Source organism: Guyanagaster necrorhizus (genome assembly GCF_019112545.1).
Source record: "Guyanagaster necrorhizus MCA 3950 unplaced genomic scaffold BT62scaffold_17, whole genome shotgun sequence".
Classification (NCBI taxonomy): Eukaryota; Fungi; Basidiomycota; class Agaricomycetes; order Agaricales; family Physalacriaceae; genus Guyanagaster; species Guyanagaster necrorhizus.
Window position 1 is genome coordinate 588,074 of NW_025064896.1, and position 21,599 is coordinate 609,672.

Below are 21,599 nucleotides of genomic sequence, written 5' to 3' on the forward strand. Positions count from 1 at the left end.
ATTGAGACCTTGCGCTAGTTGCGAGCAGCACGATATCATACAGATGGATGATGCTGCCATCCAATCTCTTCATTACAAGGCTAGGACATTTTCGATCCTATCAGTCTGGGTGCCAGATGCTTAAAAATGGGAATTGGAAGACGTATCAAGTGAGTATTTGGTCGGAGCGGGATTTCTTTATGTGCAGCGTAGAATATTCCTGGTGAGTAAGACTCGTTCTCCTACAATGAATCTGGTTGATAATGTTGGAGAAGGAATATCAGTTCGTAACAGTGAGCATCAGTTTCGATATTGTTACATGCAGTGCCTAGTAGTAACATAAACAGCCCTGCAGCCTATGTCAAGGCCGGTGATGCTCCCGCGCTTCAACTGTTCATCGACAGACGAAGATCCCGTTTCCCCGTTTCCCGAGTGCTCTGTATGGCATTGCCCTTGCCATGGTGGCCATTTATATGAAGGCCAACAATCTACCCATAAGTCTCCAGCCGTATCGCACTGCCTTTCGAGCGGGTCTCCTCGCAACTTTTCCCTATCCGCGTTCGACATGAAAGCGATCGTTCTGACTGGTGTCATCATGCCCCCAGTACCAACACAATTTCCTGCAGGTAAGCATTCTTACTCTTCCGGCCGTTGAACAAAGAGTAATGTTTTTTCAAGCTCTCTCAAGTGCGCGAGAGTATCTCTCTCTTCTTGCGGAGTCCTGTCCTGATGCTATCCAGTCCAAGTACCAGAGCGCGCACCTAGATATAAACCCAGACGACCAATACTGCAACAACCACGGAAGCACCCAGGAGAAGATGGATGCTACCTGAGTATCTCTTCTTCCCATCGCACTTGCATCAGCGCCATAACTACCTCCAAGACGGGCGCGCTATATCCTTCCTCTCCTCCTGCATAGTGAACACATGCACCCAAGCTCCGGAAGAGCTCGACATCATTGATGTCACGGGCTAGTAGGCTAACAGCATCAACACCTTCTCGTATACCGGGGGCGTGCAGCCTCCATCTACAAACAGCCTTAGCACCGCCACCACTACAACGAGCTCTACTTCGAGTTCGGCTACGCCTAGGTCGTCCAGTTCTTCTACTGCATCGTCCACGTCTGCATCTGCATCCTCGACTGCGGCTGGGTCACCCACTTCCTCATCGGATTCGGCACCAACGATGCCACTCCTTACGACTCCGGTTTACATCGCTACCACACTCTGCGGTGTAGTCATGGCCTTCACGGTGTATGTGCTTTAGGTCCTCCGGTGTGGGTAGCAGTAATCCAACTTGCACAAATCTTAGTGGCAGAAGGTCCTGTGTGGTTCAAGTTTTCGTTTGTAATGAAACCTCTCGGAATGTCGGGCAAACAACCAACTTGTGGTCAAGTGTCCATTTCAGACATGGTTGGGAGCTCATTGTAGGCGATGCGCACCGCGCTGAAAAAATTCAAGCTTTGCGATGTGTATGTCGCCCTCGCATTCCTCGGCCGTACTATACGTCATCGAAAAACCTTCGCTTGGTAACATAATATCCCTTTGGGATATTTTCAATGCGTTGTAGATAAGTCTCAAGCTACGCAGGATGCTCAGCCATATCACGAATCCAGTCAACTACACCCTCCGCCCACTCCTCTCCTTGCCTACTGGAGAAGAGGGAGGCGTATGACGAATTCGTCGCGAAAGGGCCCAACCACGTCAGTGTGGTTCTTTCACTTGAAACAATTTCTCCAAAGCAGGCGTCAAACGAGGGAAATACCTTTCCGCGATACCCAATGACCTCCTCCGGGTCAGAACAGCTTCGTCGTCTTTTGCTGAATTCAAGAAAGCCAAAGGAAAGGTTCCCTCCGCTTCTGCGTCTTCGCCGCAATACAGCCTCGTTGCATCCTTCATATCTGCTGGCATATCTTCAAAGGTGTACGGCCCTGCCAAGAGGATTGCGCCTTTGATCCTGCGATGCAGGGAGGGAGAGTACAGTTCTGGGAGAACGAGAAGAGTGAACATGTTCATCGCCCCTGCGGAGTGGCCGAGGACGTAGATGTCGGATTTAAACGGAAGATTGTCAACGACACGACCCATGGCATGACGTCGCGGATGTCTTTGGCAGCAAAGGCTGAAGGGAACAAAACGTACTGGGTAGGAAGATGTTGTTTATTTCTCTTCCCTGGATTTGCGCTACTTGGTCCATGTTCTGCACGATATTTAAATTACCATCATCTCCTTTGCGTTTTATAGTGCCATAGAGTATCAGCGTCCACCCTACACGGGGAGGTGGGCCTCGGTTAGCTGCATGCTGTTACGTGCTTGGTGAGTTGTGAAACCGACTCTGATTGCGATGACTGAGGTCGCTACAAGGGTCGACTTCGGCGAAGCGTGCTACTGCATTAGCCATGTTCAGCACGAAGAGAACGGAGCATTATGCTCGGGAAGATTGACTCAGCGGCCACTGAAAAGCTTTGTAAAGACCGCTGAACATAGTTCCAGAAACACAAGGGTATTATACTTGATGATGCTTTGGCTAGAATTTTGGGGACACGATGAGAAGAGAAAGCATGCCCAGACAATTGACAAGTGCTTACCTCAGAAGCTGAGTGTATGAAACAGGAACAGCTATCAGTTGGAAAGCGACTTTTGTCAATTCTCTGCCCCTTGTAATATATCCAATACTGAGTACTGAAAGTTCTGGTGAGGTACATGAAACTCTATTGTAGTCATTGAATGCCCACCAGTCGTCCTCTCTTGCCTTGTACTTTCTCGGCACCGGCCTTACCATTCTGAAGCAGCACTGGTTCCAGCAGACCTAAAGTAGGCACCCTCCGACCATCGTTCTGCTTAGTTACGCGATTCACACACATTGAAATCAACCATAACAATTCATTTACAGACGTTCAGAACGTCTAGGAGCACGACACCTGCCAGTGTCTCGCTCAATAACCACCTATTCTTTCCAACACTGATACTTAGGGCTCACCATCACTAGTCTCTGACTCAACGATCCATATGAAGATAAGAAAGTCGTTCAATACGCCATCACCCGCTACTTGTCGTGGTTACCTTCATCCCAAGATCTCCTGAAAAGATGCTCAGAAGTAGGGTATGTTTTGAATTCGATGGCACTTGGTAACAACAGTGGGAGACCCCGTCGATACGAACAAGTCCAGTCGCAAAGCAAATAGCGGAAGAATGTCGAGATGGTCCGTAAACACCGATGGAAGATAGGAAGCTCACGACTCCACCAGCATATCGCTCACTAAACGAATACTTATTGGCTGGCGCATTCGGGTACGAAAATTGAACTGGAATCGATCGACACAATGACGGCGTTTTGAAAAGAACTGACATTAGTCAAAAGGTGTGTTGCGCTGGGCTCCGGCGGCGTCGCGGACACCCTGATGGCGACCTGCACTGCACCGACCTGCACTACCGTCGCGCTTCCCGTTTGGAAGGCTGTGATCTGCACCCCGTGCCTCCAGACTTATAACCGCATCACCCTGCACCCTTCCTTCCCTCACGCAGGACGTGCCAAACGGATCGCGCTGGACGCTTCCGACCCCTCCCACATAATCACAATACCGCAAAGAGGAACCAATAAAATCCTCGTTTTCTCCTCATCATGGTCGCCAGGTTGCGCACCGCCGTCCACCTCACAGCCATCCTCTTCTCTCTGCACGCTGCTGCTCTTCCAGCCCTTTACATCCATCCACGGGACGGTGACCCTTCCTCTGATCCTGACCAGAACCAAGACATCCAGAGCGTCAGGGACTACATGGGGAAATCCCTCCAAGCCTACCTCGCCACACAGAACACGCAGAAGGGTGCGATGTTCATCGCAGAGACGGCGTGGCGCGCAATTGTCATCGACACACGGGGTGTAGCTGATGACTCGAACTCTGGTGGAAGCGATTCAGGTAGTTCGGCTGGAATGGATGTTATGACAGGCAACGTGGATGGTACAGGCGCGGAAGGTGATGGATTGACGGATCAAGCTAGTAAGAGGGACATTGGTGAGGATGACGGGGAGGAAGAGTGGTGGAAAAGGTGTGACGACGAGCTCATGGGTAGCGTCTTGGTCAGCCGACAAGATGATACAGATTCTGGAGGCTCTGATACTTCCGGGGACTCGAACAGTGGAGATGACAGCTCTGAAGACACTGGTTCTGATGGTACAGATTCTGGGGTAACAAGCTCCGAAGACTCAAGTTCAGGTTCTGGAGGATCAAGTTCTGGGAGCTCTGACAGCAGCGCCGCTGACACTGCAATCGCTGTCGCTAATAACGACGTATACGAACTCTTCGATAAGATCTCGTGGTCGAAGGACAATCACGTTAACTTCTTCAGTGACCAATACATCCAGTTCACCAAAGAAATTGGCGACATCTTCTCGGGCCAGGAAGTTACCAAAGCCCAAACGGAGGAGCTCCAGAAATGGGCCAACTTGCAGTCCACGCTGTGTACCGTACAGCTCGCCAACGTCACCGAAAAAGCGCGCTACTACTACGAACAAATGAAACAACTCAGCGATGGCGTCTCGGATTTCGATACATGGGTTACGACCGGTTACGCCGATTACAAGATGACGTACGACGAGTGTCAAGCGGCGCTCAGCAAGTACAACAATCTCGCCGACGAGGTCTTTGGCAGATACCGGGGCCCAATCCATCTTGCTACGACCAACATCGAGCCGTTAGACGATGCACAGGTCAATATCCCAGGTGTCACTATGATGCTCGGATCAGGGACAGGATCAGTGTATGGAAAATCGGATGCGGTACCGTATTACGACCTTCCTGGAGCTAAGGGTACTGTGGCGGCATGGAGAGAGCAGGCTGAATCTGGAGGCAGTGAGGACTCGGGTGGTATGAGAAAGAGGAAGACCGGAACTGGAGATGGGAAAAAGGGCGACGGGAAGGGCACTGGAGGTGGCGCTTCGGGAGGGGATGCCGGAGGCGACTCCGGGAGTGACACTGGAGGGGACACGGGTGGCGATACAGGAGGAGACACGGGTGATGACACAGGAGGAGACACGGATGACGGTACGACGGGAGAAGGCACTGACAACTCTGGAGGCAACAGTTCGAGCAGCGGAAGTGCTACATTCAAAGTTCCCCCAGGATATTTCTCCTACATCAGTTCCTCAAATTCTGGAAGCGTTCAAGGAGAAACCGACAACGGGGGTGGTGGGGTCAGCTTTGGGATCGGGGATGTCTCGATCGGAGGTGGGGGCGACACTAGCAAGAGCAGCACATCAACCGAACTGAAGATGAAGAGTTTTAGCATCGCATGGAAGGCTGCACTTCTCCCCATCCAGCGGGGTACCTGGTTCGATGGCTTCCGTGTCGCGAGTCTGATGGCCAACATCGGACAAACCGACACTGACGAGAACGACAAGGAGGTCGATGCCAATGCGACAGAATCCTTCAACAAATGGTTTGGCAACCAGGACAGCCCTGGTCCCGCCGCCGAGTACAACGACATTGCGCTCATTATCTATCGCCCGATCTTCACGATGGAGTTCTCCGACACAAAGACCTATCAGGAGTTCAAGCAAACGTCGGCTTCCGCTGGAGTCTGTTTCTTCTTCATTTGTGTGGGAGGAAACGGCGGAAGCAGTAGTAACAAGACGTCGTTCAGCGAGACAGCGAGCTCGGTAACGTATGAAGACTTGTCGAACAACGTGTACTATGCAGGAAGCCTGAAAGGCTCTTTCTGGACACAGTCAAGCGACGGCGGCGATGGCGGCACAGAAGAGACGCAGGTGGGAAAACGGTTGTTGGACTGAGAGGTACGCCGCCCTGGCATCATGGTTGGCAACCTGTGCTAACTTGAACTCCTAGGCCATACTGGTCCAGCCTTGGAAAGCATAACTTGAAGATTGGCTGAGATTGTCTGCGGCTGACGCGTAATACGAATATCAGATGATTATATTTGTACACAGTGGCAGGGTATCGATATCGTCCAGTGTTAATAGGCTATATTGCTACATATTATGCAAGATATATCCTATGGATAGTCAGTCGTGAAGAAGATCCTCCATAGGTAATACCAGCTCACTGCGGTCGGTTAATTCCCGCTATCGCTCCTTCGGACGCCAGGGCCAGGCGAAGGAGATTGCGGCACACTGATATCGCCGTTTATTATATCTTGAATAGAGGCTTCAAGAGCGTCTACCCTTGTTGACATTTGCGACACTGTAGGTCGAAGCATAAGCAATTCACGTTACCCAGAAACAACGTACTGCGATCTAGAATTTGTGTCGACATCTCGTCGAACTTTGCGTCCAGATTCTCCAGTAACGTCTCGACCTGTACGCAAAAAGTTCAAGCAAGAAAATTGGGCCTTCTCCCGGCGACAATGCACGTACAAAAGCGGTCAGTTCATGAGGGCTAGATATATCCTTCACTGCTCCCGCCGGTGCTTTTGGATCCGCTGGCACTGGCGTTGCGTCCTTTTCCTTCTCTTGGGTCTTTGGCGTTGCTTTCGGTGTTGCAGGAGGGTTTACTTTCAGCGGCAAAGCAGATGATGCCATGGTGGTGATAGTTCGAGGTGAAGTGACGTGCCGCTGCGGCCGGCGTAGCTGACATTAAAATTTAACTTTCGGCACTGGCACTACGGCTGTCGGAGTTTGAAGATGGATGCGTACATTTTAACATTTTCTAGTTTATCATTGCACCAATGTAAATTCCTGTCATCGCAGAACGGAGGGTGGCTTGGGGAACAACGTCTTTGCCGTCGTTGAACATCTTTTTACCGACATCATACCTGCATATTATGCATGTTCCTCGCCACTTGTACAATACAAGGCGCCGTTATTAGTTCCGTGTCGGCGTCGATAAATAATCAAGCTCGTCATCGCCCCACAACTCCGCACAAACTTTAGATTCCGACCGATATTACAACAATGCTGTTGTGTTGTTCCAAGTATACAGCGACATTCACCCAGAGAGTACGGTCAATAGCTACAATGGGTATGCTTCAGTTAGACTCGAGACTTAAGGCTAAATTTTTTTAATAATGCCTGATGTGTCTCGCTGATGTTCTTTCAGCTCCGTGACGGAAACGGAATACCGATTCTCGGTTTCGGTATGTTGTGCATGTAAGTACCATTCAGTGACTGATCATGAGCGTGAATGAACAGGTACCTATGAGCTGTATGGTGTGGATGCGTACAACGCCGTTACGTGTGCACTAGAAGTCGATATAGTCTCGATTTCATCGATGGTTAGATTCAACTGATTTTGAACCTTAACCAGATTGGATATCGCCATATCGTTCGTATCATCGTGCTATGGTTCTCTGAAACACGAGTTTATCTTCTGTTAGGACTCTGCCGAGTGGTATGAAAACGAAAGAGAATGCGGTCAAGCTATTCTCGACTTCTGTCGCAAGGCGCAAGTGCCAAGATCCAGTGTGTTCTTCACGACGAAGCTGAAGATGAATCGCGGATATGCCCAAACCAAGAAAGCTATTAAACGGTCCCTAGACACTTGCGGATTAGGGTACATTGACCTCTATCTGATTCACGGCCCCCTTGGAGGTCCACAAGCGCGAAAGGACAGTTGGCGAGCGATTTGTGACACCCAGAAGGAAGGTCATCTGAAAAGCATCGGCATTAGTACCTTCGGGATCCGGCATATCCAAGACCTTCTGGACGAAGAACTGCCAGTGCCGGCGGTCCATCAGGTAGATCTCCTTGCAAGCCTGGTATCTGGTCTGCTCGATCCGCTAATCACCGCTATGAACAGATCGATTTGCATCCGTTTCAGGTGCGAAGTGATATTGTAATGTTTTGCAAAAAGCATAACATTGCTCTCGAGGTGCCGTGCTATAAGATACCCAACGTCATGGATAACATCACGCTGATTTCTCTTCTGCTTTAGGCTTGGGCACCTCTCGTTAGAGGTCTACGATTCACACATCCTGCGATCAAATCTTTAGCTAAGAAATACCAAAAAGAACCTGCTCAGGTCCTGCTTCGCTATTCATTGCAGAAGGGCTACGTGCCTCTTCCAAAGTCTTCGTCGAAGACGCGCATGTTATCCAACACGGACATATTCGATTTTAATTTGGCTGATGATGAGATTGGCGGTCTCGATAGTCTCGATGAAGGTATTGTCGTTCTCCAAGCTCCGCGAATGACAAAACGTGGTCATCTCAATCATGGTCCTCGCAGGTCTTGCGACGGATTGGGACCCAACCACCTGCCCGTAAACGGAATGTTTTTCCTAGAAGCAACACGAACCACGTCGTTCATCTCACTGATGTATGATAATCGTAGAGCTTGTTTTATAAGGCCTGTTTGCTGGCTGCAAGAGATTGGCTTGTTCCTGGAAGAACGGTCCTGGTGTGCAGACGACGTTTCTTTTACGTGCAGGATATATATGCAGTCCATGCAGGGCCGTCTTTTGCTCTCTTCTCTGTCAATAGAGACCTTGAACTGCCAACGAAGACGGCGAGCACAAGGAGTTGGAGCATGCTTATCAACGGATCCCTCCGCTTCCGGCTCGGGAATGCCTTTTCGCCCAAGGACAGATCTCGTGCGAGGTCCATGGTCCAGAATGTCTTCTCTGAACATTATTCCGAAGGCCTGACAAATGGGAAAACTTCTAGGCACAGCTACAACTATTATCATATTGTCGGAGATATGATTGTCGATTGACAATAGCGTTCTGTTCCTTTTTCCCTATACTTTGTCTTTCCGATCAAGGTAGGGTGATCAAGATCAAGAGAACGACAGTTTGGCGATTGGGACGAATTGGTGTTTAGTTTGTGTTTAGTGCATTTTTTTGTGGAATGGTATCTGGAGGTGGCGCCCATCATTGATTCCAGTCGGTATCCCTTGATCGGTGAGCTTCGGGTCGGTGGTTGTTGGTTCACCGACGTGACAAATAGCAATCCCGACACGCGCTAGCATCTAGCCCAGTGAATATTAGAAGCATGGGACTCGTCGTGCGAACACATCACCCTCCAGTGTCGGCGGAGCAATGACTAACTTGCGATGCTCAACGGAGCTCCCAGGATCAAACCGACAGTCGTCGCGTGTACGTGTGATAAAAGTTCTCACCTGCGTGCCAGATACTTCTCACTTCCCACACATTTGTATGAGAAGCTGGACGGGCAGGCTGCATTTTAAACTTTGAACCTTTACAAAGGCGGTGATCCGCTTGATCCCAGGCTCTTAGCATTTGAAAAGTGGAAGGCTAGGACAGTGGCCTCCCGCCCCATATTATCTCGGAGCCGACACAGACATGGGTCGCATAGTCTCCTGTGATCGGAACTACATATTGCATAGCCGCTTTCTCATACTCACACCCTATCTAACCCTTACTGGATCCCGGGCATTCTCTATTGGAAAGTATGCCATGTGTTGGCGACGCTTTGCAACACCTTACAGTACGTTATCAGTATGCTGCGATCATTTTCATGTTCATCTTTATCCCGCGGTCTCCATCGTAGTGCGAACTCACTTGACGGGGATCCGAATGCAGTAAGCATTCCTTTAACCGACCCTCTTTGTTCTGCTTTTGAACCCCCACGAGGTCGGATTCTATGTATATCGGCTGGACGCTGCTTATGGGTTACGAAATGACAAGACGCTTTGAGAGACCTTGACTTTTTAGTCCTTTTCGCCAACACAATACCGACGCATACAGAGATACACACTCCTTTCGCGATTACATCCTTTGTGGCCTTGGGGGTTCTCTCCTTTCTCCCCTTTGCACCCGACACGCTCCTAATTCATCAAGTCATTTGTACGTATGATGTGTCGACAGTGTTAATCAGCACTGCTGAGGAGGTCGCCGATCACTGAGGTATTTAAGTTCGATTGCCACTGCCTTTACGTGACATGTATTCTGGATGCTGATTTCATGGTTCGTGTGGCTAGTTCATTGCTACAAGGCTCATGTTCACAGCTCTTCAAATGCGCCTGAGTGTCGGCACTACATGGACAGGTGTATACAACTGTTAAGTTACCTGACATGTCTTTGCAATGTTCCCTTGGCACTCAGCAAAAGCAAAAACTGCCGATCATCATCTCACCGGCATATACTCTTCGATTCCTGCAACAGAATATTACTTCGGATGGGTGACAATGATGCTTCCACCTGATTTTTCCACTCTTTCCCCATCAAATTGCTCTTTTCTCAGAGACCGCGGAAGATAATGATGAGATGGAGAGATGGAAAGTTGTTGGACATAAAGTCCGTCGCATGAAGTGTGGGAATCCGCGCCACTGCACGAGATTCGTGGGTCAACTAGCATATCTTTTTTTATATTCTCCCCATGATTAACGGGTCCATATTTACAGCATGTCATTAGTAAATGAATGTAAAAAAAAGCCACCAACGTTAAGGTCCCTTAGCAGTACTAATGTGATGAAAGAGGGGAGGGAGGGAATGTTTCAAGTGCAACAGGTTTACAGCGACGATGCGCCCGCTTGACGCGAGAACGAAGATTACACGATTGCCAATTCGAAGAAACTCTGCGGCAATTCCCGAGACATGCCGGCGGCCGGCAGATGGCCAAGTGACGGCATCGTTCGAAAGGCATTTCTTCACTCTTACCAGTTCTTACCTTAAATCTATGCTGCTGGTACGTGCGTACGATTCCTCGAATGTAGCAGACTGACACTTATTACTTGACTACAGAGGATTGGATTTATTGATTTCTCACCATCCTGGTGCATATCAATACCTAAGAAATCAAAGGTCGACAAATCCTCTCACCCTGTGACGGGGAAGCACGGCGATCACCTTCACACCGTCAACTTCGATGTATTTCGCATCTCTATCTGGTTGTCCATAAAATCCCTACTCTGGGATTTTCCTGTCGGTCATTCGCTTCATGGGCAATGCGCTGGGGCTGCCCCGGGAAATTTGGGAACAGTGCGCTTACTATGCTCTCGCAACGGAAACCACTTTTCTTGGACCGCCGTCTGGCCTGACGTCGATCTTGCTGACCTGTCGCCGCATCAATGATGCCCTCTGTTTCAGTAACAACCCACGACTTTACGCTCGCCTTTTCTGTTTTAAATTTGACATTGAAGCACCACGACGACGTCTCCCGCCTCGATGGCTGACTTCGCAATGCTTGGCCGCCGAATTCCACAAACGAATCATGACCTTGAAACGCATCCGTCATTGTGACGAGTATTCCCTTCAAGACTTATGGACATGTTACTTAATGTGCGTCTTGCCCGTCTTTGGGTTGTTCTATTGATTTACGATGAGAAAGGATGTCCGAAAATGACGGCCGTAATGAGCGCCAGCTCGAATGGACCCGCATCTCCGAATATCTTTTCCGAGCCGTCTTAACGCGGATCCCGTCGGGCCCGAGCGGCCCTGGTATGTGGTATGAAGACCCTGAAGCGACTTCACTCATAATTTGGCTCTTTTGGATGCTACTCCCACAAAGTAAATGTGGTTTTGGCTTAGCGAAGTTTGGTTTTTGACTCGTGACGTGCCAGATCGTCCGTCTGCTGAATCCATCAGGCTGCGGGGCTTTTGGACACAAACGCTCCTGCATATTTTCATCGCTGCAGGCTTCAGAGTACGCATATGAACCAGAAATGCACCGGAATAAAAATCTGACTTTATGACACTAGTTTCCCTCGCTCTATGCCCCCGACACTATTCTCCATTTGCCAATTTCTCCCGATGTCTATCCTCTTCCCCCGATAATATCTGGTCCTAATCCGAGAAAAACGACTGTTGTACATTACTGGCATAACTTGACTGTTGCGGCGCCTGTGTTAACACCAGCAGCTTTGCTTTCATGGACTGTAAGACAAGAAATGTACCAACAAGCGCATCCATTGGACTATAACATACTAGGTCGATTCCCTACCGACAGACATACTGCTAATGCCCTCGGTATCAGGGGCCCAACCGCGGAAGATCTCACGGAATTTCATCAGCTAAGAATCTATTCCCCAGGGCCGCTTCTTCTTCCCTCACATGCGACCTTCGATACATATGACCTATTCTACTCCGATGATTGCCATCATGAAGATGAAGAGGAACCCGATCAAACTCGAGGTTCTATGCGCTACGAACAAGATTGGTATCGCGAGGTTTCGTGTTACGACCCATACGCCCTCCCAGGCGCCTTAAGGGGCCCAGTTTTCTCCCTCGGGTCCCTGACGGGATCATGGGCTGGACGTTGGGTGGTGCGTTCTTACATCTGCTCCCGTTTTGACGATACTGATCCATTCTAATCAGCTCACGAATATTGAATCCCATATGGGCTTGTTGCGTGGCCCCTCCGACGTGGATCCGCGGGCCTTGCCCCTACACAGCAAACCACTCTATTGGAGTCTACAAGAACACCATTGTTTCGAACCGACAGAACCCATCGCTCCAGGTACAGACGAGTACAACGGTGACGATATTTTGAATGCATGGCTGCCAAGAGGTCACCTCCTGACACATCTGGATGTGAGCGGTTCTGTCCCTGCTCCACTGGCCCCCCTTCAACCTTCACACTGACATTTTCCCTTTCTGACCGCTATAGGGCGCGATCGAATTCTACGATTCTGAGAACAACTGCAAGATACGATATGACACGTTTATTCCCAGGGGATCTAGAGAAGCACCATACCTCAAGCCTGCATGTGAGAGACCCCACCCGCAGTGGATCTTGAACGAGTGCGACGAGATCGCCACCGATGAGGTGCCTGGATCCACATCCCCTTCCGAATACGAGACGCAGTCCAATCGGCGGCATGACGGCGAGGCGGTGGCGGGAATATATGGCGCCACAGTACCATCAGATGAGTACGTTGATACGGTTTCGTACCGTAGCAGCGGAGTAGCCGATGTCCTGGTCACCGGCGAGGTAGGCCCGAGGCTTTGGCAAACAACTCTAAATTTCTGAATGTTGCTTTGCAGACCGGTCAACGGCATGGAGACGCTTGGGGTCATTATAGCATAGTGGGGAGAGTAAGGCCCTGGGACGGGTTAGTCGTGCTGTTACAAAAGCCGGTAAATCCTTGTTTTGACATGACTCTTATGCACTGATTAAGTAGTTTCTTTCAGGCTGATCCTAGAAGTGACCTCGGGGAATGGATTTTCAAAGGATATATTCACGATCAGAATTTCGTAGGTCGTTGGCGAGAAACGACGACCTCAGCCGATACTGTAGGATATGAAGGGGGATTCATTGTGACAAAGACCGAATGATAATGAAAGATGGACTTCGTATACGTACCTTGTGATGACTGTTTCTACGCTGTGTCTACCGTTATATTATGGCATTCAATAAAGTAGCTTAATACATCAATTGGAGTCGTCTGTGAGCTGCAAAGTCGCGCTTAATGCATTTAATCGAGCACGTTGTACCCTTAAATTTGTGTACGGAACCATTGAAGCAGAAGGGGCCTGCGTAGATTCGACTTCTCATGGGTACCGGGATTCTGCTGAGGCGGCTTTTGGGCGACCATATTACTGCTTCCAGTGGAACTTCCAGAGATGCCATCTTACGACTCGTGACGAGGCGCAGTTCATGGGGAAGGGGTACAGACGTCAATTTTCTAATAAGGACCCCCTTGAACTTATCCAGTTAAGTGCTGGAAGTGCCAATTTGGTGTCTTCTTGAACCGACTAGGACTACTATGCATATTCTTAGTCTTGACCGACGAATCGAGGGGACAGTATTTTGCCGCCTAAGGTCCTTAACAGTATCCAGCAGGTAGGAAATCCGATTACCTCGTCTCTAATTATGTCGCCTTTTCTGTCACATATGTATTTCCACCATTTTGCGGCAGTTGATGCCTCGAGCGAGGACGCGATATGAAAATACGCAGATGCTTGGCAGAATGCATCGGATAGGCAGTAGATTCGACGTGGATGCATGCTCTGCAAACCGGAAACGACCGTGATTCAAATTCTCCCACATCGACAATCTCTGGAATCCCAGAATAGATGCTGAATATATTGGTGCAGAAGCTCCTGCCGAGCCGTGCTTGTTGACACTCCTGCCGAGGTCGGATGATGACCGTCGCCTACTACCAGTGAATACCGAACCATGAGCACAACGGGCCGAGAAATCGTAGATTCGGAAATAGGCCGCGAGTTTGCTGACGCTTACCTTATTTCACGTCGAGTCGGCTTTTTGGAAGCAAGGCCTGGGTTTCGAATTTGGATACAGGTACAGATGGCGGTGCAGCGGAGCCTAGTACGATGAAGCGAAGTTGTTGGGTGAATGGCAGGTGCGCGACCAGGCGAGGATTGGGGCCGGTATCGTCACCGAGATAGATTCAATAGCCTGATAGTCAGATGGAAGTGGTATGTAGAGTTCACCTCGTGATTATGAATTGAAACGGCTGGATTTAATGTTACAAAGCGTTTTTAATAAACCTAAAAATTCAAAGGGGATCCCTTCGGAGAGCTAAACGAGGGAGATATGAGAAGTGGCGCCAAAAATATCAGGTAAACCCCACTTACGGTAACCTGCTGCATGAAAAACCCTATCCGACCCCGGGATATCTGGCAATGGGCCACGCTATCGATCCGGAACTCGATGGGATGCTTGATTATGCAAAGAACCTACAAAATGGAATTCGTAAAGAAGGTACAGTCGTCTGTCCTCATATACTCACCTACACCTCTCTAACAACCTCAAACTTAAACGCGCTAAGCCATGACCACCACCACCTCTTCATCGGACGTCGAGCCATTCTATGGATATGTCGAAACGACCGTCAACGCTCTTCGTCTAATTCACGCTGCAAGACAAGGAGTCATCCCTCGCATCACCCGGCGCTTGAACGATTCGGAGCGGCGGGATATGATCAAAAGCGGATCGGTCTTCGTTTTCAGCGTCGAGGAGAGCGGCATCAAACGATGGACCGGTGAGTTTCTCTCCGAGTGATTTCATCACCGGCTCATCTACCTATTTACCGGACGCAAGATGGGCTCCTCTGGTCACCGTCTCGAATCGTCGGCAATTTCTTGGTGGGTATCGGCCATGGTATAATCCGGGAGGGCACTATTAATTGTGGTGGTGTTCTTACCAGGTCTATCGGGAGATTAACGAGCGAGCAAGCAGTCGTGGAAGTCATAGAAGATCATATGGACTGGAGGATACACAGGCAAGGTCGCTCACTGGCCATAGAACATCTCCGAGCCAAACCTCCATTGGATACAAGTCCTGTTCTCCGGGCGGTACTACGGGCGACCATGGGGCGTTCAAGCCTAATGGGTTGATCAAAAAGGTCAGAGCAGGTTGTGACGCAGTGAAGGGCAGAAAGAGCTGACTTGATTATAGACCATCACGGTCACTATTGACGGCTCTGATCTCCATCTTATTTCTTATTATACCTCCGAAGACATTCGCAGTGGGAAATTGAAGGTTCGTTACTTTCCCCACGATTATAGGACATTCTTTCGGAGGGATTTTTGCAGAGACCGTCGACACGCTCTGATATCATGTCGCTGTACATGCCACCGCACCTTTTCCGCCTGACGAACTTCCGTGTGCCTCCAAAGATCGAGATAGGCCCAGATGGGAAGCCAAGACTCGTGTACGTGGCGTTCACCATGGCCAGGGGATCGTTCATGGCTAATTCTCTACCTAGAACCGAGCCGGAAGATGTCGACGGCATCGTTGAACCCAAGGTGGAGGAACCGACCTACCAACTTTCCCCCCATTCCCCGAACTCTCCTGTCAGCCCCATGTCGCCAAGCGAAAGCCCTTTCGGGGGGAACCTTTATATGAATCACGGCTCCTCATATCACCGGGACGGTGTCGAAGACAGATGGTCTTCTAGTGGAGATGCTGTTCGGGTGGCATCGCCGGCGCGACATGATTTGCCATGGCCGTTGTCGTCGGCGACCTCTCATTCCAGCCATCACAGGCGCGAGGGTTCAATGGTGCCTTCGTCTACTTCGTGGTCGTCGCCTCAATCTGCACGCTACGAGTCGCCTTCGTCTGGCAGCGGGGTGTACTATGACCGTCCTCGCCCGCGCACCATCAACAGCTATCAGAATAACCCAAGAGAAAGCGAGACGCTGCCTAGCTTCGGTTCAAAATATAGCATCGGGCGTGGTCGCGAAGTGGGTTCTCATCGGGCGCCATGGCTGTTGAACCAAGAGTCTTCAGGTGATCGCGAATCCCGCTCAAATTGCAGATCGTCCTATACCTCACCGTCATCCGTTTCCCCCGCTTTCACCCCAGAGGGATATCATGCATACGGCTCGGCATGGCCAGCACCGGGCGAGAGCGGCACCCTGAACGTCACCACTCCTCCCCCACCACCAAGCTTCTCGAACCACGGATATGCTCCTCCTTTCGGTGCTCACACCAGCTCTCAGAACTACGGGGATGCATAAATTAGACTTCACGTGTTTTTGTTTAATTTTTGGACCACGTACACGTTTGGCTCTTATGTACACTAAAACTTCATTCCAATTTATTTTTCTGTATCTCTTCGCATATAGAAAAAGACACCCTCGTTGGTTATAACATACGTTTCACATAGCCATGTATATAGATCCATTAATGACCTTCGATGTACAACACTAATGCAAAAAGTTACGACGGGATATCGGGAAGAATCGACTTAGGAAGCGCACTCAAATGATTTACTAGCCGACTACGTCGGAACTGCTCGTTTCCGCTTATACGTAAATTCCGATTCGTTGAGAAAGAATTTTATCCTATACATAGATGGATCGCACTGCGAGGTACAAGATGAGGCTTCAGTCAGAGCGATACCAAGGTGACAATCAAGGAAGAGACACCTAAGGATAGACACAGAAGACAGTGTCACACGAGTGTCACCAGACAAAAAGCCTTACGTCGAGGGGTAGACTTCAACGACTCGAGGCATTCGTATTAGGCCACATAACAACGAAACAACGTTTTCTTCTCTAAAAATACACAGCAAGACTGCGGGTACGTTCCGACAGCGGTCCGAGCGCGGGAGGGATCACTCACTAATAGAAAAATCAACTATCCATCTGGCTCTGTTTTCTTCTTTCAATAAATTCACGGATATTGGCGTGCCCCTCCAAGCTGCCGAAAAAGCATCGTTTGGCAGCGTTCTCCCATAGTACGACATCGAGCTGCTTAGCGTATTTCAGGACGAGCTCGTAATCTGCTTGAGACGTGAAAGATGTATACAAACATCCTATAATGGCAAAGGTCGTCAGCAAGGCATGTTCAACGTTTCGTAACAATAAAGCCAGCGAACCTTCTTGAGACTTAAGCCTATTTTTTTCCAACTCCCATAAGCGGATTTGATCTTGTACCGTCACAGGAAGTAGTGGGTTCTAGAGCGCTCATTTCAGCGGGCATCCAGAAACTGGGAAACTGGAAGGTACATTTTTGCGCATCTGGGGATGCGCATGTGTCACCAGGTAGCTGATGATCTGTGACCACGATCAGAATGCTGCCACTTAAGAAAAGAAACACGGTGATAAGCAGACCTGATCTGCGGAAATGCCGTTCGTAAGAGCTTTCTTAACACTTTCACGAGTGATAGACCCGACCACAAGGTTAGGAAACCGGTATTTCAGGGATACGAAAAGGTTAAGAACGGCAATTTGCAAGGGATTATCTATTGATGCCGATTAAAATGGAATGGAGGACTAGTGGGACGTAAACATACATACCTGTGTATGCATAGACGCGATAATTGGTCTCAAGCACAATAAAACCATCCTTGGGACCGGAGCTTGTTCCAGCAGACGTAGGCAGTGGAGGAGAAGATGATGTTAGGGTGGTCGCGAGGCGTGTGGGGCTGAAGCGCCGAGATGAAGGCTAGCAGATAGTGAAAAAGGGTGAGATCTGACTGAATAAATCAACGGACCTTACGCTGCCACAGGAGGCCATAGTCCCGAAGGTCTTCGAGCATGGCCTTTTGGGTCTGAGAAAGATTCTCAATCGAGTATTCCTGCGGTGGAAGCCGTCAGTTAGTACGTTCTCCAAGGAAAAGGGGTTCTACTCGGCCGAGCTCCATGGTCGACAACATAAATAAGAAACTCAGGACTTCGACCAGGTCCATGTGTCGTTGCTATTAGGCTATGTCAGGAGATTTGACCGAGCATGGGACGTAAGTGAGCTTACACCAGCCATTTCTAGATACTGCAGTAATAGGTGCCAGAGCTGAGCGTGAGGGGGGTAAAGGAGGAACTGGAAACCCTTCGATGTAATACGAAGCGCGGCACCTCTACAATGCAGGGGTAAATGAGAGGTTGTTAGACAGAGATCAGATCGTACTGTTGAGATGCCATGAGACCGCTGCTTTGCAACAAATAGAGGACACCGGGTGAAGGCGAAGCAGGGTTCTGGCCGCTACCAGAGGACACCATGTAATGAAGAATAGTCTGGATGGAGGAACTGAGATCAATTAGCCGGGATAAGAATGCGGCCTATACCTCCCAGCGCTCTAAGGCGTATCCGTCAAGAGAATCGACGTCAAAGGGTGGCCGTTTATCGTCCTTCTCCGCTGGCACGCCAAAACTACCACTGGCACCTCTGAAGGAGAGAAAGAGAGAGTTATACTATGAGCTTCCAAGGAGCCATAGGCCTCACCCGCCTGTTATCGCTTGTCTAAAACTGGTCTTGAATGTCGCGTTCAATGCTAGTTTCACAATAGAGTTGGGCAAGATGTTGAGGTCCGTCAGGGCCTCCATAGCGTCATCATACAGTCTATAGAGCTACATGAAGAAGGCTTCAAGGCGTGGCGAACGAAGAAAACACTTTTTATGTTCACGGACTACCCATGCCGCCATGGTCGAGGGAGGTATTGCTGATTCTAGCCACAAAAGATTCATAACAATTTGGCGTTCCAGGGGGGAAAGAAGCCTGGAATTCTCTTTTTAAAAAGACGTAGTAAGGGTGCGGAGGGATGTGGTACCGAAATATTGCAAGGCATGAAGACGGTCGTTGGTATAAGCGAGTCAAAGTATTCTTGGGTTCCTTGGCGAGAAATTCAATGAGTGCATGAGGCAGAGGCGCTACCAACGCCGCCTCTTCGTCATTCAGCGATACCGAAGGCATTCCGCAGGCAGTCGGACGTCGGGAAGGTACCCGCTGATGAAGAGATTATGAAAACGAACAAATTGGCGCCGATCCCGTCGCAGGGATGGCGTCCGATCCTAATACAACCACACAGAGAACACGGGGGTCCGGCCCGGGCCTAGTACGCGTCAACCTTTGCTTCGTACCGTGACTTAAAACCATTTGCCTCGAAGTGGATCTTTTAGAATTTAGGAAAACTGATATGTCAACACTTTCTATCCACAATGCCGCACAGAGCAGTCAGGTCTATTCATCTGTTTCACCTTTTCGGCGTGCTAACAATTCTTCAGACCAGCCCGGTCTGCTAAAGGCATTGGTAACGGAAAACCCCAAATCTGTGAATGCTCTTGATGCGGTAAATTAGTTTTTATTGTTTATGATGCTATTCTGACTTTGGCAAGGATGACCGGACACCTTTACACTGGGCTGCATCGTCCGGTTCTCTCGAGATCACTCGATACCTCATCGATAACAAGGCAGATATTGATTTGCCGGATAATAGCGGATGGACACCTCTACATATCGCAGGTAACAACTCTGCTTCTTGCCTTTGATGTCATACCCACGGAACACATGAACAGCTAGTGCCGGCAATGAAGATGTCGTCTTGGAATTAGTAGGTGCAGGTGCGGACATCAACAGGTGCGCCCAATATTCCAACGAAGGATCCATTACATATTTCTCTTAGGAAAAATGACAAAGGGCTTACTCCGCTGTGAGCGTTCGTTAGTCCACCTCTAGCGGATGCTTATGAAGTACTACTGGAAGACACTACGCGGCATCTAAATCGCGTCTCGAAGTACATATTACTTCCTCAATGAAACACCGGTTTCATATATTGACTTCTCCGTCCTCTAGATTGGCAAACTTCTGATATCGCGTGGTGCCGATGTAAGCCACCTTTGGGGACACTGGGCTTCACTCATTGAAACTATTATAGATCAACGCAAGGGATAGGGCCGGACAAGTACCTTTGTAAGACTGGATTCTCTCCTTCTCCCGCCACTGCTTGACAGTCCAGGCAGGCATCGTGCTGCAACCACGGGTTCTGTGGGGTTTATACGCCTCTTGTTGGAATCATCCAAGCCGCCTAGTAAGACACGAATCAACCCTGCGGATCGGATTGGTATGCCTTTCGTTCTGACATAATGGAGATCACCAACGGACCTAACCTTTTCAGGGAACACGCCCCTCCACTTGGCAATGGACTCTGCTCATGCAGAAGCCGCTGTCGTTCTCATTGAGGCCGGAGCAGATAGAGGCCGGGTATGATAGTTCTTGTGGCGTATTCGCTTTTCTGGCTGACCCATACAATTCAGTTGAACCAGGACGGCGAAGCCCCAGAAGACATGGAAGGTGTTGGAGGCATGGAACAACGTCGTGCAAAACAGCATGTTGTTGATTCTTGCGGAAAACCATGAGTACAGTACATCGGAAGTAGTTATATGAAAAAACATGTATGTGCCGATTGTATTCGTTTTGAAGGATTGTTGTACTAGTTGCTTACATCCGAGCACCCCTCGGCAGCCGCTTCATGGCCTCCATCAGTCAACGTTTCTATAGTCGGTGTTGGTAGGTATCAATTGCCAAGTCCGTGTAGAACGGGCCATGGCGACGTCCTTTGATCATCAGTGTCCCTCCTCAATGCTTGGAGCACCGCGGAGATGCATCAAAGTCTTGTGATAGGGGCGGGCTTGTTGCGAACCATTGATCCCTGTGCAGTATCCCGTAACAGTTTGTCGTCATGCATCAGCCCTAAACTTTCAAATGGGGGCCTGTCAACGGGGTAACGCTCGATCCTTTAAAACATGGAGTTTCGCATCACTCATTTCCCAAGCTAGCCTTCACCCTTTTGACGAGCTTTGGTCTCGTCTTGTCTCTGTTGTGACTGACTCTTATTCTTAACAAGCTTGGTCTTGTTCCGCTCTCCGTCCATCCTTACACCATATCTCGACCTATCTTGTTTAACGATAATGCGTTTCTTCATCGCCACCCTCGTCGCTGCTTTCATAGTTGCTTTCGCTCATGCTGCGGCTATTCCCCATGTCTCCAGAGATAACGTTCCTAGGGCCACGCGGCTTTCTCGTTATCCAGTGGCAAGGAATAACGGTGGTGCTTCGGCTCATGCCGAAGCCAGAGAGACGGCTCCTGCTGCAGACAGTAGCCGTATGATCAAGCGGGTGCACCCCAGGCAGTTCCGGCCTCTAGAGAGCTACTAGGTGAACGTGCTTCTGACTGTACATCACTAAGGCTGATAGATGTTTTGAAGGTGGCCTTGAAACGACAGGTAGCTGACCCTGTTCACACTGAGGTAAGATGTTCTTAGAAAATAATGGGATACGTCAGATAGAGACATCAATATTAAGTTATTTGTAGTGTTACATGTTGTTCTCGGGAAGAATCCATGTAGATACTGTAATGTACGAAAATTATATGAACATTTCAGAATTATGAAAGCAGTTAATTGTAAACATACATTCATTGTAAAGTCCATAGTATGTTCTGTTGAGTCCAAACATAGCAGCAGGAAACAGTCGACTGCAGACCCGATTCCTGTAAATGCGGACAAAGTCTTCCAGACAGGACGGTTCT

At 49.4% G+C, this 21,599-nt stretch overlaps 13 protein-coding genes across 13 annotated transcripts; 10 read left to right on the forward strand and 3 right to left on the reverse strand.

Annotated features, from left to right (window-relative positions):
• Nucleotides 1–352: 352 nt before the first annotated feature.
• BT62DRAFT_1007748 (uncharacterized protein) lies at nucleotides 353–812 on the forward strand (the record flags this gene model as incomplete). Its single annotated transcript, XM_043177377.1, has 2 exons — nucleotides 353–605; nucleotides 658–812. 2 exons carry the CDS (start codon nucleotides 353–355, stop codon nucleotides 810–812), a joined length of 408 nt encoding a protein of 135 aa, XP_043038217.1.
• A 185-nt stretch (nucleotides 813–997) lies between these two features.
• On the forward strand, nucleotides 998–1,599 carry BT62DRAFT_223243 (uncharacterized protein). The gene is made up of 2 exons (XM_043180115.1): nucleotides 998–1,232; nucleotides 1,291–1,599. Exons 1-2 carry the CDS (start codon nucleotides 1,165–1,167, stop codon nucleotides 1,514–1,516), a joined length of 294 nt encoding a protein of 97 aa, XP_043038218.1. The 5' UTR covers nucleotides 998–1,164; the 3' UTR covers nucleotides 1,517–1,599.
• On the reverse strand, nucleotides 1,450–2,191 carry BT62DRAFT_223161 (uncharacterized protein). Its single transcript, XM_043180114.1, has one exon. The coding sequence runs from the start codon at nucleotides 2,061–2,063 to the stop codon at nucleotides 1,683–1,685; it is 381 nt and encodes a 126-aa protein (XP_043038219.1). The 5' UTR covers nucleotides 2,064–2,191; the 3' UTR covers nucleotides 1,450–1,682.
• Nucleotides 2,192–3,192: 1,001 nt separating this feature from the next.
• On the forward strand, nucleotides 3,193–5,763 carry BT62DRAFT_1077497 (uncharacterized protein; the record flags this gene model as incomplete). Its single annotated transcript, XM_043179306.1, has 3 exons — nucleotides 3,193–3,266; nucleotides 3,337–3,694; nucleotides 3,721–5,763. 3 exons carry the CDS (start codon nucleotides 3,193–3,195, stop codon nucleotides 5,761–5,763), a joined length of 2,475 nt encoding a protein of 824 aa, XP_043038220.1.
• A 281-nt stretch (nucleotides 5,764–6,044) lies between these two features.
• Nucleotides 6,045–6,510, reverse strand: BT62DRAFT_1007751 (uncharacterized protein; the record flags this gene model as incomplete). The annotated part of the gene is made up of 3 exons (XM_043177378.1): nucleotides 6,045–6,172; nucleotides 6,220–6,286; nucleotides 6,346–6,510. The coding sequence occupies 3 exons, from the start codon at nucleotides 6,508–6,510 to the stop codon at nucleotides 6,045–6,047; spliced, it is 360 nt and encodes a 119-aa protein (XP_043038221.1).
• Nucleotides 6,511–7,015: 505 nt separating this feature from the next.
• On the forward strand, nucleotides 7,016–8,192 carry BT62DRAFT_899480 (Aldo/keto reductase; the record flags this gene model as incomplete). Its single annotated transcript, XM_043183368.1, has 7 exons — nucleotides 7,016–7,064; nucleotides 7,120–7,175; nucleotides 7,235–7,252; nucleotides 7,305–7,664; nucleotides 7,727–7,798; nucleotides 7,862–8,090; nucleotides 8,155–8,192. The coding sequence occupies 7 exons, from the start codon at nucleotides 7,016–7,018 to the stop codon at nucleotides 8,190–8,192; spliced, it is 822 nt and encodes a 273-aa protein (XP_043038222.1).
• Nucleotides 8,193–9,075: 883 nt separating this feature from the next.
• Nucleotides 9,076–9,716, forward strand: BT62DRAFT_223521 (uncharacterized protein). The gene is made up of 2 exons (XM_043180116.1): nucleotides 9,076–9,468; nucleotides 9,521–9,716. The coding sequence occupies exons 1-2, from the start codon at nucleotides 9,230–9,232 to the stop codon at nucleotides 9,591–9,593; spliced, it is 312 nt and encodes a 103-aa protein (XP_043038223.1). The 5' UTR covers nucleotides 9,076–9,229; the 3' UTR covers nucleotides 9,594–9,716.
• Nucleotides 9,717–10,531: 815 nt separating this feature from the next.
• Nucleotides 10,532–13,268, forward strand: BT62DRAFT_933772 (uncharacterized protein). The gene is made up of 9 exons (XM_043186613.1): nucleotides 10,532–10,578; nucleotides 10,631–11,167; nucleotides 11,217–11,395; nucleotides 11,449–11,531; nucleotides 11,587–12,150; nucleotides 12,203–12,418; nucleotides 12,495–12,818; nucleotides 12,872–12,964; nucleotides 13,019–13,268. Exons 2-9 carry the CDS (start codon nucleotides 10,827–10,829, stop codon nucleotides 13,160–13,162), a joined length of 1,944 nt encoding a protein of 647 aa, XP_043038224.1. The 5' UTR covers nucleotides 10,532–10,578; nucleotides 10,631–10,826; the 3' UTR covers nucleotides 13,163–13,268.
• A 1,365-nt stretch (nucleotides 13,269–14,633) lies between these two features.
• Nucleotides 14,634–16,186, forward strand: BT62DRAFT_829070 (uncharacterized protein; the record flags this gene model as incomplete). The annotated part of the gene is made up of 6 exons (XM_043182394.1): nucleotides 14,634–14,832; nucleotides 14,892–14,935; nucleotides 14,998–15,195; nucleotides 15,249–15,332; nucleotides 15,386–15,504; nucleotides 15,559–16,186. Coding segments are annotated over 6 exons (1,272 nt in total), but the record flags the coding sequence as incomplete, so codon positions are not given.
• Nucleotides 16,187–16,930: 744 nt separating this feature from the next.
• BT62DRAFT_899547 (transcription factor Tfb2) lies at nucleotides 16,931–18,986 on the reverse strand (the record flags this gene model as incomplete). The annotated part of the gene is made up of 13 exons (XM_043183375.1): nucleotides 16,931–17,112; nucleotides 17,176–17,254; nucleotides 17,288–17,353; nucleotides 17,411–17,541; nucleotides 17,597–17,744; nucleotides 17,794–17,877; nucleotides 17,929–17,997; nucleotides 18,051–18,153; nucleotides 18,204–18,310; nucleotides 18,362–18,461; nucleotides 18,519–18,635; nucleotides 18,687–18,791; nucleotides 18,844–18,986. The coding sequence occupies 13 exons, from the start codon at nucleotides 18,984–18,986 to the stop codon at nucleotides 16,931–16,933; spliced, it is 1,434 nt and encodes a 477-aa protein (XP_043038226.1).
• Nucleotides 18,987–19,438: 452 nt separating this feature from the next.
• Nucleotides 19,439–19,726, forward strand: BT62DRAFT_898968 (ankyrin; the record flags this gene model as incomplete). Its single annotated transcript, XM_043183350.1, has 3 exons — nucleotides 19,439–19,535; nucleotides 19,589–19,649; nucleotides 19,696–19,726. Coding segments are annotated over 3 exons (189 nt in total), but the record flags the coding sequence as incomplete, so codon positions are not given.
• A 47-nt stretch (nucleotides 19,727–19,773) lies between these two features.
• BT62DRAFT_899305 (ankyrin) lies at nucleotides 19,774–20,428 on the forward strand (the record flags this gene model as incomplete). The annotated part of the gene is made up of 6 exons (XM_043183362.1): nucleotides 19,774–19,806; nucleotides 19,866–19,898; nucleotides 19,948–19,982; nucleotides 20,033–20,133; nucleotides 20,188–20,273; nucleotides 20,327–20,428. Coding segments are annotated over 6 exons (390 nt in total), but the record flags the coding sequence as incomplete, so codon positions are not given.
• Nucleotides 20,429–20,820: 392 nt separating this feature from the next.
• BT62DRAFT_933779 (uncharacterized protein) lies at nucleotides 20,821–21,466 on the forward strand. The gene is made up of 2 exons (XM_043186614.1): nucleotides 20,821–21,226; nucleotides 21,277–21,466. The coding sequence occupies exon 1, from the start codon at nucleotides 20,981–20,983 to the stop codon at nucleotides 21,224–21,226; it is 246 nt and encodes an 81-aa protein (XP_043038229.1). The 5' UTR covers nucleotides 20,821–20,980; the 3' UTR covers nucleotides 21,277–21,466.
• Nucleotides 21,467–21,599: the final 133 nt, after the last annotated feature.

What these genes read in the sequence shown, in the direction of transcription:
- BT62DRAFT_933772 (XM_043186613.1), top strand. Translation starts at nt 10,827, where the DNA reads ATGGGCAATGCGCTGGGGCTGCCCCGGGAAATTTGGGAACAGTGCGCT. An exon ending in ATGTCCTGGTCACCGGCGAG is followed by an intron (nt 12,819 to 12,871) that starts GTAGGCCCGAGG and finishes GTTGCTTTGCAG; the next exon opens with ACCGGTCAACGGCATGGAGA. An exon ending in TCGTGCTGTTACAAAAGCCG is followed by an intron (nt 12,965 to 13,018) that starts GTAAATCCTTGT and finishes AGTTTCTTTCAG; the next exon opens with GCTGATCCTAGAAGTGACCT.
- BT62DRAFT_223243 (XM_043180115.1), top strand. Translation starts at nt 1,165, where the DNA reads ATGCCACTCCTTACGACTCCGGTTTACATCGCTACCACACTCTGCGGT. An exon ending in GTAGTCATGGCCTTCACGGT is followed by an intron (nt 1,233 to 1,290) that starts GTATGTGCTTTA and finishes CACAAATCTTAG; the next exon opens with TGGCAGAAGGTCCTGTGTGG.
- BT62DRAFT_223161 (XM_043180114.1), bottom strand. Translation starts at nt 2,063, where the DNA reads ATGGGTCGTGTCGTTGACAATCTTCCGTTTAAATCCGACATCTACGTC.
- BT62DRAFT_933779 (XM_043186614.1), top strand. Translation starts at nt 20,981, where the DNA reads ATGCGTTTCTTCATCGCCACCCTCGTCGCTGCTTTCATAGTTGCTTTC.
- BT62DRAFT_223521 (XM_043180116.1), top strand. Translation starts at nt 9,230, where the DNA reads ATGGGTCGCATAGTCTCCTGTGATCGGAACTACATATTGCATAGCCGC. An exon ending in TTGACGGGGATCCGAATGCA is followed by an intron (nt 9,469 to 9,520) that starts GTAAGCATTCCT and finishes AACCCCCACGAG; the next exon opens with GTCGGATTCTATGTATATCG.